At 35.4% G+C, this 12,147-nt stretch overlaps 1 protein-coding gene across 4 annotated transcripts in view; it reads right to left on the minus strand.

The window, feature by feature from the left end:
* The window catches only part of faf (ubiquitin carboxyl-terminal hydrolase-like faf), a 1,099,079-nt gene that overhangs the window by 435,299 nt on the left and 651,633 nt on the right, over nt 1-12,147 (minus strand). For all 4 annotated transcript variants that reach the window (XM_090401226.1, XM_090401227.1, XM_090401224.1 and 1 more), the window contains one exon: nt 5,646-5,823. In XM_090401226.1, coding sequence (XP_090257352.1) covers nt 5,646-5,823 — 178 coding nt within the window. The remainder of the gene's footprint in view (nt 1-5,645; nt 5,824-12,147) is intronic.

Consider the following 12,147-nt stretch of genomic DNA (forward strand, 5'->3'; position numbering starts at 1 on the left):
TGCGTTCGTGTTGTTTGTTTAGGTGGCTGAGGAATGTGTTTAGCGTTTGTCGACCGTGCGGCCAGATCGCGAACACGTCGTCAACGTATCTGAGCGAGATTGTCGGTCGAAGCGTGGCGGAATCAAGAGCCCTTTGCTCAAAGGTTTCCATGTAGAAGTTTGCGAATGGGGGGGATAATGGTGAGCCCATGGCCGTACCTTCCTTTTGTAGGTAGAATTTGTTTTGCCACACGAAGTAACTGGACTTTAGTACGTGGGCAAAGAGGGCCGTAATGTCGGGCGGAAATTTGTTTTGTAGTAGGAGAATTGTGTCGTTGATGGGGACATTAGTGAAAAGGGCAGAAACGTCAAAACTGACTAATAAGTCGTCTTTGTCGAGTGTTATGTTTTTGATTATGTTTATAAAGTGTTGTGTGTTTTTTACGTAGGAGGGGGAATGACCTACCAACTCCTTGAGTGTTGCCGCTAATTTCTTGGCTAGGTGGTAATTGGGACTGTCTATTCCTTCCACTATTGGTCGAAGGGGCACATTTTGTTTGTGTATTTTCGGAACCCCATATATTCTGGGGGGGGGGGCGTAGTGGGGTTTGAGTTTTTTAACTGTGTCTGGTGGCCAAGAAGTGACGGACTTTAATAGTTTTTCTGTTTTGTCCTTTATCCTCTTTGTTGGGTTATAATTCACCATTTTATATGTGTTGTTATCAGCTACTAGTTGGTTCATTTGCAGTATGTATGTTGACCTGTCAAGGACAACAGTGGCACTGCCTTTATCAGCTTTCGTTATTATTATGTTTTGTTTGGCTTTTAACGATTTGATTGCTGCTAATTCTGTTTTAGTCAGGTTATTCTGTATGGTTTTCTTGGTATTTAGGACATTACTGGTTTCTAGTCGTATTTTGTCTGCTATGTTGTTAGGTAGGGATCTGATGCCTCTTTCAATGTGGTAGATAAAATCTAATTTGTTTACCTCTTTAGGCGCTATTGCGTAGTCAGTCCTTTATTCAGCAGCGTGAGTTCGCCGTTGTTCAGGGTGTGGCTTGATAAGTTGATCACATGGTTCTTGCTTGTCGGTGGTTGGTCGCTCCTTGTCTCCCTTGTTTGTTGTTCATTGTTGTTTCTCGGGAAGGAAGTCCTCTGATTGGCCGCCATATTTTGCCGTTGTTTCAACCAGTGGAATTTTTTCTCGAGTTTTTCTTTGTTCTTTTCCAGGGTATGCTTGGCCGAATTGTCAGTAATTCTTTCAAGTGTTTGTAGAATGTCTTGGTTGACATAGTTGGATAGTTCTAATTGTAATTCAGAAACTAGATTTTGTGTTGTAACTAGGTTTCGGCGGGCTGTTTGGATCTGTTCCCTAAGCATTGCTTTTTCTGTGCGGTCATAGATACGAAGTGCCTTAGCGGACGTAAATTTCTTTTTTAGCCTGATGCAGATCGGAATGAGGTTATTGTCTCTGCATCTCTTTAAAAAGGCCAGCCGATTGATCAGAAGAGAAATACGAATCTTTAGCTTACCATAGCGATTGCAGCGCTTGTGGGTATCATTTCCATGGATGATCTGAATCCTTTCTTTTAGGCTTGCACGGTGATCCGAATGCATTTTTGGAAATTATGGAGACAACTACCGTGTTTGAATAAAAACTTTAGTTTACTATTACTAAAATTTTACAATTCGACGTTTCGACCTTTATGTTAAGGTCATCTTCTGGAGCGTACAAATATACACAGGAAACAAGCTATACCACAATCATACTGGTTCGTTAAAGACACTGACTAACCGCTACCACAATTGTTGGCCTGACCTCTGGTGGGAAAAAAAAAAAAAAAAAAAAAAAAAAAAAAAAAATTATACATCAGCGCTAAAGTCCTATTATTTGTGTTGTCTACTATATACATATATTAACATTATATTAACATCATTCCAGCCAGTTGGAGTGGAATATACGCAAAAAAGAACACATTAGACACATTAAATATAACCATTATGGTGAAGCAGGCCTCTCAGACCACGCACTCAACACCTTACACCAAATCAACTGGAAAAGCACCTGCTCCTTACACCATACAAAAACATGGTACGAAAGAAAATTTAAAGAATCCTGCGAAATCCTGATAAACCACCCAAATATCAACAACAAAGATGGTATGAAAATTCCAAGGATCTGGATGGCACACATTCAGCCAACCTAATTTGAAAGATTCAACACAAGTCAGGACTCTAGCCAATCTGCTATTATTAGAAACCATTCCACTCCAACTGGCTGGAATGATGTTAATATAATGTTAATATATGTATATAGTAGACAACACAAATAATAGGACTTTAGCGCTGATGTATAATTTTTTTTTTTTTTTTTTTTTTTCCACCAGAGGTCAGGCCAACAATTGTGGTAGCGGTTAGTCAGTGTCTTTAACGAACCAGTATGATTGTGGTATAGCTTGTTTCCTGTGTATATTTGTACGCTCCAGAAGATGACCTTAACATAAAGGTCGAAACGTCGAATTGTAAAATTTTAGTAATAGTAAACTAAAGTTTTTATTCAAACACGGTAGTTGTCTCCATAATTTCCAAAAATGCACTTAAGAAGGTCACTTCTTGGCCTGTGGAAGTCACCAACAAACTAAAACCTTATAACTCTAGACCACCCCCGATTATATGGACTCCCAAAAATACACAAACAAAATGTGTAATTGCGTCCCATAGTTGATGGCATTGATTCCCCCACATATAAATTAGCCAAACATTTAGCCAAAACGCTCACACACTACACTGGCAACACACCATCACACATAAAAAACTCAGCCCACTTTAAAGCCAGTATAGAAACCTCACACTACAACACACTGACATAATGGTCAGTTTTGATGTCTCCTCCCTATTCACTAATGTCCCACTCAAAGAAACCCTAGAGCTCATCCAAGCCAAGTTTAAGTTTCCTCCCGATATCTCAGCCCTATTTCAGTTCACAATGAACTCAGGCTATTTCATTTGGCAAGGAAAGTTCTACAAACAGATAGAGGGGACAGCCATGGGTTCACCGCTTTCCCCACCCTTGGCCAATTTCTTTATGGAGACATTTGAAGAGAAAGCCTTAAACTCCGCCCCACAAAAACCCACTACTTGGCTTCGTTATGTGGATGATGTGTTTGCTATTTGGCCACATGGCTCAGACACACTCCATTCCTTCCTAACACATTTAAACAACCAACACCCCAGAGTCCAGTTCACCTTAGAAAAAGAGGAAAACAACACCCTCCCCCTTCCTAGACACTTTAATCACCCGCCAGCTTGATGGATCTTTGATTTTCTCTGTTCACAGAAAACCCACCCATACTGGCAGATACATTCACCAGCAGTCCCCCCCCCCCCCTTGCAACAATATGGGGTTATAAAAACACTATATAACAGGGCAAAATTAATCTGCTCAGATGACAAGGCCCTAACTACTGAACTAAACCACATCCTCAACACTTTCTTAGCCAATGGCTATAACCCCAAAAAATACTAAAACCAGTAAGCCACAACCCCCCTCCCCAATAAAGATTACACCAAGTCTATCACCATCCCCTACATCTGAGAAAATAACCAATATCCTCAAAAAATATGACCTTGCTTCCTGTTACAGACCATATAAAAAGTTGGGATCCCTTATCCGCTCTACCAAAGACCAACCACTTCCCCTAGACTTACCTGGTGTATACCAGGTCCTTTGCAGCTGCAAATTGTCCTACTTTGGCCAAACAGGCAGAACAACAAATATCAGGACTTCAGAACACCAAGACTACATCCGGTTTCACCAGTACAGCTGCTCTGGGCTGGCAGACCATGCCTTAGATACCCACCATAAAATTCGTTGGAAGAAAACAAAAATAATTCATCGCAGCAAGTTTAAATACGAAAGATTATTCAAAGAATCTTCAGCAGCTCTAAAAAACGTTCCTAACCTTAACAAATTTGGGTGCATGAAACTTTCCCAAATTTGGGAGACTTACATTATGAGAACTTCAGCCCAACTGCCAAGACTACCAAATTAGCCCGCAAGAGGGCACCATTAGGACTTTAGGAACAATATTAGTTTCTTGCTTTCTTCCTCATTTGCTTTGTGTTAGTGCCTGCGTGCATATACCATATCTTTATGTTCCTGAAGATGGCAATGTGACGTTGCCGAAATATAGAAGTTATTCATTAAAGTTATCTTTAATTAATATACTTTATATGCGTTGTTAATTACGTAAACTAATTACCAGTTATGTCTGACCTTGCTACTAAAATGAACTATCCTAATGGAAAAAAAGTAAAAATTGTATACAATTAATTCTGAACACTCCACTTTCTCAGGTCAATGACATTTTAACATCAATTTGACAACTATCCTGCCCTCCCCCCCCCCCCCCCCCCAAAAAAAGAGTAGTTCATGTGGAAAAACCTGGCAGAACAGGAGATCATATGTAATCTGTGGAATATAAACAAAAAAGAAAAATCTGGAAAATGTCAATTTACACACCAGCAACTGAAAAAAATTCTTTGCATTGTTTAAGGATTTAAATTATGCTTCAAAGACCTCTTTGATCTGATATTTTTAAGCATGAAAATTAGCAAAACGTCGAGGACAAAAACAGATCAAAATCTCTTTTATCACTCAAACAAAAAATGTACAAGACATGCAACATTCAACAATATATAGGACTTATAATGAATGCTATACATTGTTGTTTCAAGAAAATTATAATTAAATTGGAAGCTATGATTTTATGGTATATCAAGAAAAATAAAAGTTGGGAAACTAATCATGAACTTCAATCAGTATTCATGCAAGTATTTGAAAGATGAATTTATAAGTATAATAAGTTTATTATTTTATTTTTTTAAGTTTAAGAAAGGAATGCAGAAGTGACCTATACAGATCACATGTTAACAGTGATAGAGATCAGTATAAAATGTATATGCCACAGAGAACCTCAAAATCCTACATACCTGTTTACAGATACAGAAAACAGCTAATGGGCAAGAATAACATGATTCTGTGATCTGATACAAAGAATGCTTGCATAAAAATCATTATCACAGTATACCTGATGAAGTTATAAATAAAACTGTTTCCAAAAATGCTTCACCAGACTTAAAAATATCAAAGACAAGGAAAAAAAAATCACATAGGAAATATAACAAAGAATTATGTAAAATGGAGCATTGAAGAATACAGGTTATCATGAAGATGATTATTAAATTTGCTAGCCTGGTTGGTTGCATGGTTAATGTGCTTGATCTCCAGTGAACAGGGTTGAATCCTCCTGTGAGCATGAATGTCTATGATTGTTTTTAGGAGGGAGATGAATTTCAGCATTCACTGTGACATCCTTGTCTCACTTAATGGAGGCCTGAAAAAGTTTCATGTTTGGACTATGTAAAAATAAATAAGAAATACAATACAATAATAAAATTATAAAAAATAAAACTAGCCTGACCATGGTACTGATGTACTATAGGTTGATAACATTTTTGTGGATGAAAAAAAAACAGAAAAAGATAATACTTGAATAATAAAGGTTATTATTAAAACAATCTGCAACTCAATTAAAATATAGCTCCAAATAACATTTTAAATATCAACTTTTAAAAAAAAATAACAAAAACTAAACATTAAATACCTTCAATTTTCGCTAAACCTTGAACTGTATATGGATCCATGTCCAGTTCTCTAGGAAATTCAAAATAATCATTGAATTTTATAGCACATTCCCGTTCCCAGTCATAATCAAACCTCTTCAACTGAATAGCTAACACAGGTGGCAGTTTTTTTATACATAGCCTTTTAACGGTGTCTACCTGTCAGGGAGCAAAAGTTTTTCATGTAATAACAGTATTTCCTATTAAATACTTTCAAATATACAAATGTATATTGTATGCAAACATCTAAATAAGAAATCAACATACATCTGCCAACTTTGAAAATACTTTCAGTAGTTTTTTTACCTTAAAAAAAAAAAAAAACTTTTATTGCAAAATACAGCGTTTCTATCTTATCAGGTAGGGAACAAAATACACTATTTTTTCTAAGTGCTGTAGGAGGAAAAAAAAATAGTCTAAAAAGAGTATGTTTGGAATATATTAATAATATATAAAGTCAAGCTTTCTAAGTCATACAAAAAACACCCACCCCCACGCACAAAGAAAATTATGTAGAGAATCAAAATAGGAGCTCCTGGAATAGTCTTCATGTTCAGTGACACCATTATCACAATAACATCCTAAATACCAAAATTAAATTCCATCAAACCAGGTAGGAATTATTAACAATTCAAATTGTTATGCCAATAAAAATAGAATTAGAGAGAGAGAGAGAAATCCCTTCCCATCAAACAATCTTGAAACTAGTACTGGTCTAATAACAAAATTTACCATATTGCTACATATACATTATTACACTAGCAAGCTCCGATTATGATCATCATATGGGAAACTCCATATATTCTAGTCTCATCACAGCAGGCTCACACCAAATATTATTCAAAATCCTAAAAACCTTGTTAAACTTACCTACTTACAACATATATATAAAATCATGCCAAATAACCCATTTGGCTTGTTAATCATTGTATAAGCAAAAAATTAGTTCATACATCCTTAATAACCCACAGCCATAACTCAACTTCTAGGACTGACTCTCTGGAAATGAAATAAAAATTCTCACTGCCTTTTCCCTAACAGCTTCTGTTCATCCATCAATGTTGCCAATTTAGCTCTCTTTTTTTTCTTCCCTAGCTCTAAAAATTTTAATCTAGCTCCTTTAGAACTAGTTTCAGCTCTTTTTAGTTGTTTTTATAACTTACTGTTAAAGAAATTGTTTTAAAGGTTTTCCAGATAGATGCTCACATTTGATAAGGAATTGTATTGTACATTTCGTGCGAGCATCGTACACGTTTCAAAAGCATGATGACGTCAGTCACTCACGTGGCCCAACAGTCTGCCATTCTGTCACCTTAAAGTTGATAGCATCGCTATAAGTTAGTCTTTGCACACTGTTCTGGTTAATAGTTACGATAGCTAATGGAAAGTTTTCAAAGACTGATCGTAATTCGTTGCAGTAAAGAGTTGTATACCCTTCTTCAAAAATGAGCAAAGAGAAAAATAAAGCTTACAAGCAAAAATTTAGGAGGGAGTGGTTGCAAATGGGAATGTTTAGTAACTGGTTGTGTGAAGCTCCTGGTGACGTTACAAAAGGCCACTGTAATATAGCTGCTAAATATTGTCAGCTTGTAAAGCATAACGAAACTAAGAAACATCTTGCTGTAGTTCCATATAAGGCTGTTCCTATTACAAATATGCTTGTGAAAAAGTCTGATGAGACCGCGAACCTTGAAGATAGGTTAGCATTATTTCTTTGTTGTCACTCATCATTCAACAATTGCAATTATCTAGTAGATCTTTGCAAAAATATCATCCCAGACAGTCAAATTATGCCAAAGTAAAAATGCACCGAACTAAGTGCTCTGCAATTGTAAAGAATATTCTAAGTGAGCATTTTGAAGAAGATCCAATTGTGGACATTGGAGATGAAAATTTCAGCTTGCTAATAGACAAATCGAATGATATCACTGTGAATAGGATTTTTGGAATGGCCATCATTTATTATAGCAAGAAATTCAACAAAATTATGCATACATTTCTGAGCATGTGGTTCTAGACAAGTGTGACGCTAGTGGTATTGTGGCTGCACTGAAAAAAAAACTCTTGACCAAGAAACTGGATGTACATTAAAAATCTCATTCCAGTTGGTATAGACAACGGCAGTGTTATGGTTGGTGTCAATAATGGCGTTTATGAACAACAGAAGGCATATATTCCCTCCTTAATTTTAATTAGATGTGTATGCTATTCATTACAACTGGCAATGTCTCACACTTGTGCAGAATCTCTCCCAAGAAAATTAGAATTTTTAGTTGTCGAAACTTATAAGTAGTTTTCACATTCTTCTTCGAGACAAGCAGCATACAAAGAGCTTTATCAAACTATCAACGAAAATGATGCTACTCTGGAAATTGTAAGCAACTATGCAACAAGGTGGCTCTCCATTGAACCTGCAGTAGACAGAATTCTCAGCCAGTGGTTGGAATTAAAAACTCACTTCGAAGTCGTGAGTGTGACTGAAAAATGTTACAAAACTCAAATTTTGTAGGAGATGTACAAAGATGAAAGGAATTTGTTATACCTTTTATTTTTGGATCCTGTTCTAGTTCTAGTTCAAGTTCAGCAAGTTAACAAAATTTTCGAATCTAACAGTGCAGATAAGATGAGATTATTTGAAGACCTTTCTTGCTTGATTCACTCTATTGCTAATATGTTAGTGCTACCATCATCCACAGTCGACCCTCTAGAGGCAGAGATTGATGACTATTTGGATCCCAATCCAAATCTTGGTTAGAGATTTGAAAGAAAAATTTCAGAGTTGATGACACAAAAGAAAATAATGCAAAATAATGAGCAAAATCTTAGAAGCAGGGCAAGACAGTTTCTTCTTGGTCTCTTCAAATAGCTTAAGCAAAGCTTGCCTGAAAACTTGAATATTTTAAGAATGATGTCTTCTTTTTCTGTTGATAATACCCTAAAACATATAAAAAAACCTGTTACTCCCATCTTAGAAATAATGCTGAAAACAGATGAGGACAAAAAGATGTTGCTACTGCTGAATACCAGTATAATACTATCCACTTAAATAAATGGACAAATATAGAAAACACTGAGCTATTGTGGACTGAAGTACGAGAATATAAAGATGCATCTGGAATGAATCCATTTAAAGAAATTGCTCAGTGTGCAATAAATTTATTAATACTGCCAAATTCTAATGCGGAAATTGAACGAATTTTTAGTTCCACGAATGTAGTTAAAACTAAATTAAGAAACAAGATGGAATTGCCAATGCTAACAGCTATTTTGTCAGTAAAGTATGGCCTCAGGCATAACAAGCTGTACAGACTATCATTTACCAGCATCTATACTGAGTAATATTGGAACGATGGCCACGTATAATAAAGCTGAAAATCTAAGTGAAAATGTGGGTGAATTAAGCACAGAAGACCACATGATAGATGTATTTAGCCTTATATGCAGGTATTGCTTCAACTTGAATAAAGTAAGTAACTTAAAAGTATCAGCTACTACTTTTAAAATTTTAGCTTCACATTTTTATTTTTAATTCTTTTTTAGCTCTTTTTTTTTTCAAGATTTAGCTTGTTTTTAGTAATTTTCATTTGGCAACACTACTTCTTTGAATACTTACTACCTTTAAGAAAATACAGTTTTTTTTTTAAAGTAGGACATACTGTTTAGTAGAAAACTTAATAACTGAGCCAAATTAGAAACAGACTGGTGGAGAGGGGGGGGGGGGGCTGAAGGTGAAGAACCAATCAGTGAGGATAAAAATAGCAGACAAAGATAATGAATATTAAAAAAAAACTTATGAATATTAATATGTTAGGAATTAAAAATTTTACTTGTCTTCAATGATACCGATTATTATAAAATAATTACTGAAGATTCCACTCCCAACATAAAAACTTTCACATCAATCAAAACAAAGACATAAAAGGATAAATACAATTAAAAAAAAAATATTACTTCTTGCCCACTATGTTTGGTCAAGTAAAGATACACAAACTGGGAGATTCCTACACACCATAATCTCATAGAAACACACAACAGCAACAACTCGTTATGAATATTATTTCAAAACTAAAAAGCCTTTAGTAAAAAATTCAAAATCTATCACTAAAATATTGGTGAACACTATAAGCACATTATACCAACTACCACATTGCCTGATAATATTCTCTCTTCTTTTTATGCCTCTTCTCAATATATCAGTGTGGATGAGCTCAACATTATTAATCAAAGTAATAACCACAGCTATATTTCTTTAAATAAATTGACAATATTTCTGATCAGATTTTCAGTCTTCCTATGAACCAAAACATTAGCAGTCAGCATGCAGAACTTTCTCTGACACATATACAATCACTATCTCCCATTTCACTTTGGAATCTCTGGTAGCAGTTGAATTGGTGGATGAATGCCCTTGGTATTACTAACAGGAATGTAATACAAAAACATTTTTGTTCTTTGAACATCTTTAGCCATAGATAACAGTTTTCTATTGAATATAAAGAAAATATATTCTAAAAAATATGTATCTAAATTGAATAACAGATGTAATAAATTTTCTATGAAAATTAGCAATAAAAAGACAGACTATGAAAACAGGCAGGAACATTGAAAGCGTCAACTGTATCCTGAATGGAGAACCTATAGAACAAGTAAGATATTTCATCTATTTATACACAATTTTTGTGAAGATGGTAAATTAAATATGGAAATAAACAACAGAATTAGCAAAGCTGGAATTGTAGGGAGTGAACTATGAGGGTGGTCTGAAAGGTTCTCGGTATAGACCATAGATGGCAACATTATTGGTGAGATTTTTTTCCCTAAGTTGGTATATCCGTCATAAACATTCATGTGAAACTGCAAGCCATTCTATCAAGTAGTTTGGTTTTATACAGCTGTCTGAAGCAAAAGTGTTGTCTGTATCTCTTGAAATGGATAAAATTGAGTATCGTGCAGTTATAAAATTCTTTGTAAAAGAAGACTTAACGCCAAAAGAAATTCATTCGACGATGGATAATACAGTAAGAAGTGTGTTAGAAGACCAAAATAGAAGATCAGATAATACTGGAGTCCCGACAAATAACAGATTAATTTGTAGGAAAATTGACAAAGGAAGTAGGTAATGTTATAAACTCAATATGATTGGCCTGGTTGGCCGAGTAGTTAGCCTCTCCGCTCTCCAGGCAAAAGGCTGCGGATTCGAATCCCACGGTGGGCATGGATGTTTGATTGAAATTGTGACAATCACAATATCACTGTGATTGTCAGTGAGAATACTAGTGGTGTTGGAGTAGATGATGATTGCAGTTGGTGAATTGAGTGATGGAGACACAGCTGCGCTTTTTTTTAAGTGCCTCCATAGCACAATTGGAAGAATGACGATAAGTTGCACCCATCGATTAGAAAAGGCCTAAGTTCAAATCTCGTCATGACAGGAGGAATCTTGAGTTCTTCCTGCTAACTCACTGTGAGTTAGCCAATCTCATACAGAAGTAGTAGGGTTTTTTCTCCTGGAAACTCAGGTTTTTCACCCCACATACAGACAAATCAGCCCTTCAGAACACAAGCAATTTACAGACAAAAAATACTAGTTGTGGGGCTGGTGGTGGGCAGTAGATGATTGGTAGTAGAGGTTCGGTGTGTAGTGGTGAAGACGAAGAGCTGTACAGTAGGTGTTCTCCCGGGATGAGTCTATGGACTTCTAGGAGGTGTCACAAATAATAGTAATAATAATATGCTGCATTATCATAATATCACGTACATACCACAAGAGTAAATATATATATATATATATATGTCAGGAATTTGATAATGATGATGCAATAAACACACCCCTGAAAAGGTCACCATTATTGATTTCCAAGAAAATTTAACCAAATTACATTGCTCTGAAATCTAAGAACCAAACCAATACACAATAAATATGAAAAGGACCTGGCAATCTCACCCTCATGGCAATTAAACTAGATAAATTATCAATTTACTGCTGTACCAACCAAATTCCATTAAATATCTCATTATTTCATGACTCATATGTGAAGCTCTTAGTTTTCTCAGCCTCAAAGCTGATGACAAATCTGACAAAATGGCAATTACACCATCACTCATGCAGCTGGCCTGCTATGAATATTACAGGATTTTTGTTCTTTAATTTTTAATTCTGAACATTTTTTAATTCCATAATTTTTTTACTCATTATCTTTGCAACTGGTTTTATTTATGTGGTATTATTGGTTTTTGTATGATCACTTATTGGCTTTGCACTTTCAACACCCCGCCCCATCTCATAATATTTTAGCTCAATCATAAGTTTTGTATTAAATAATATACCATTCCTACCTTCAAAATAAAACATACACAAGTATATCAAATTCACTTTTATTATAATAAATTTTTAAATTGATAAAACTTAATTTTTAGCCTATATGTCGTAATGCAGGGGAACTCCATCACCATTAAAGCTTGACTATTTCCTATTTTCGTGAA

Source organism: Typopeltis vanoorti, chromosome 12 (assembly GCF_054136105.1).
Source record: "Typopeltis vanoorti isolate ZY-2024b chromosome 12, IOZ_Tvanoo_1.0, whole genome shotgun sequence".
Classification (NCBI taxonomy): Eukaryota; Metazoa; Arthropoda; class Arachnida; order Uropygi; family Thelyphonidae; genus Typopeltis; species Typopeltis vanoorti.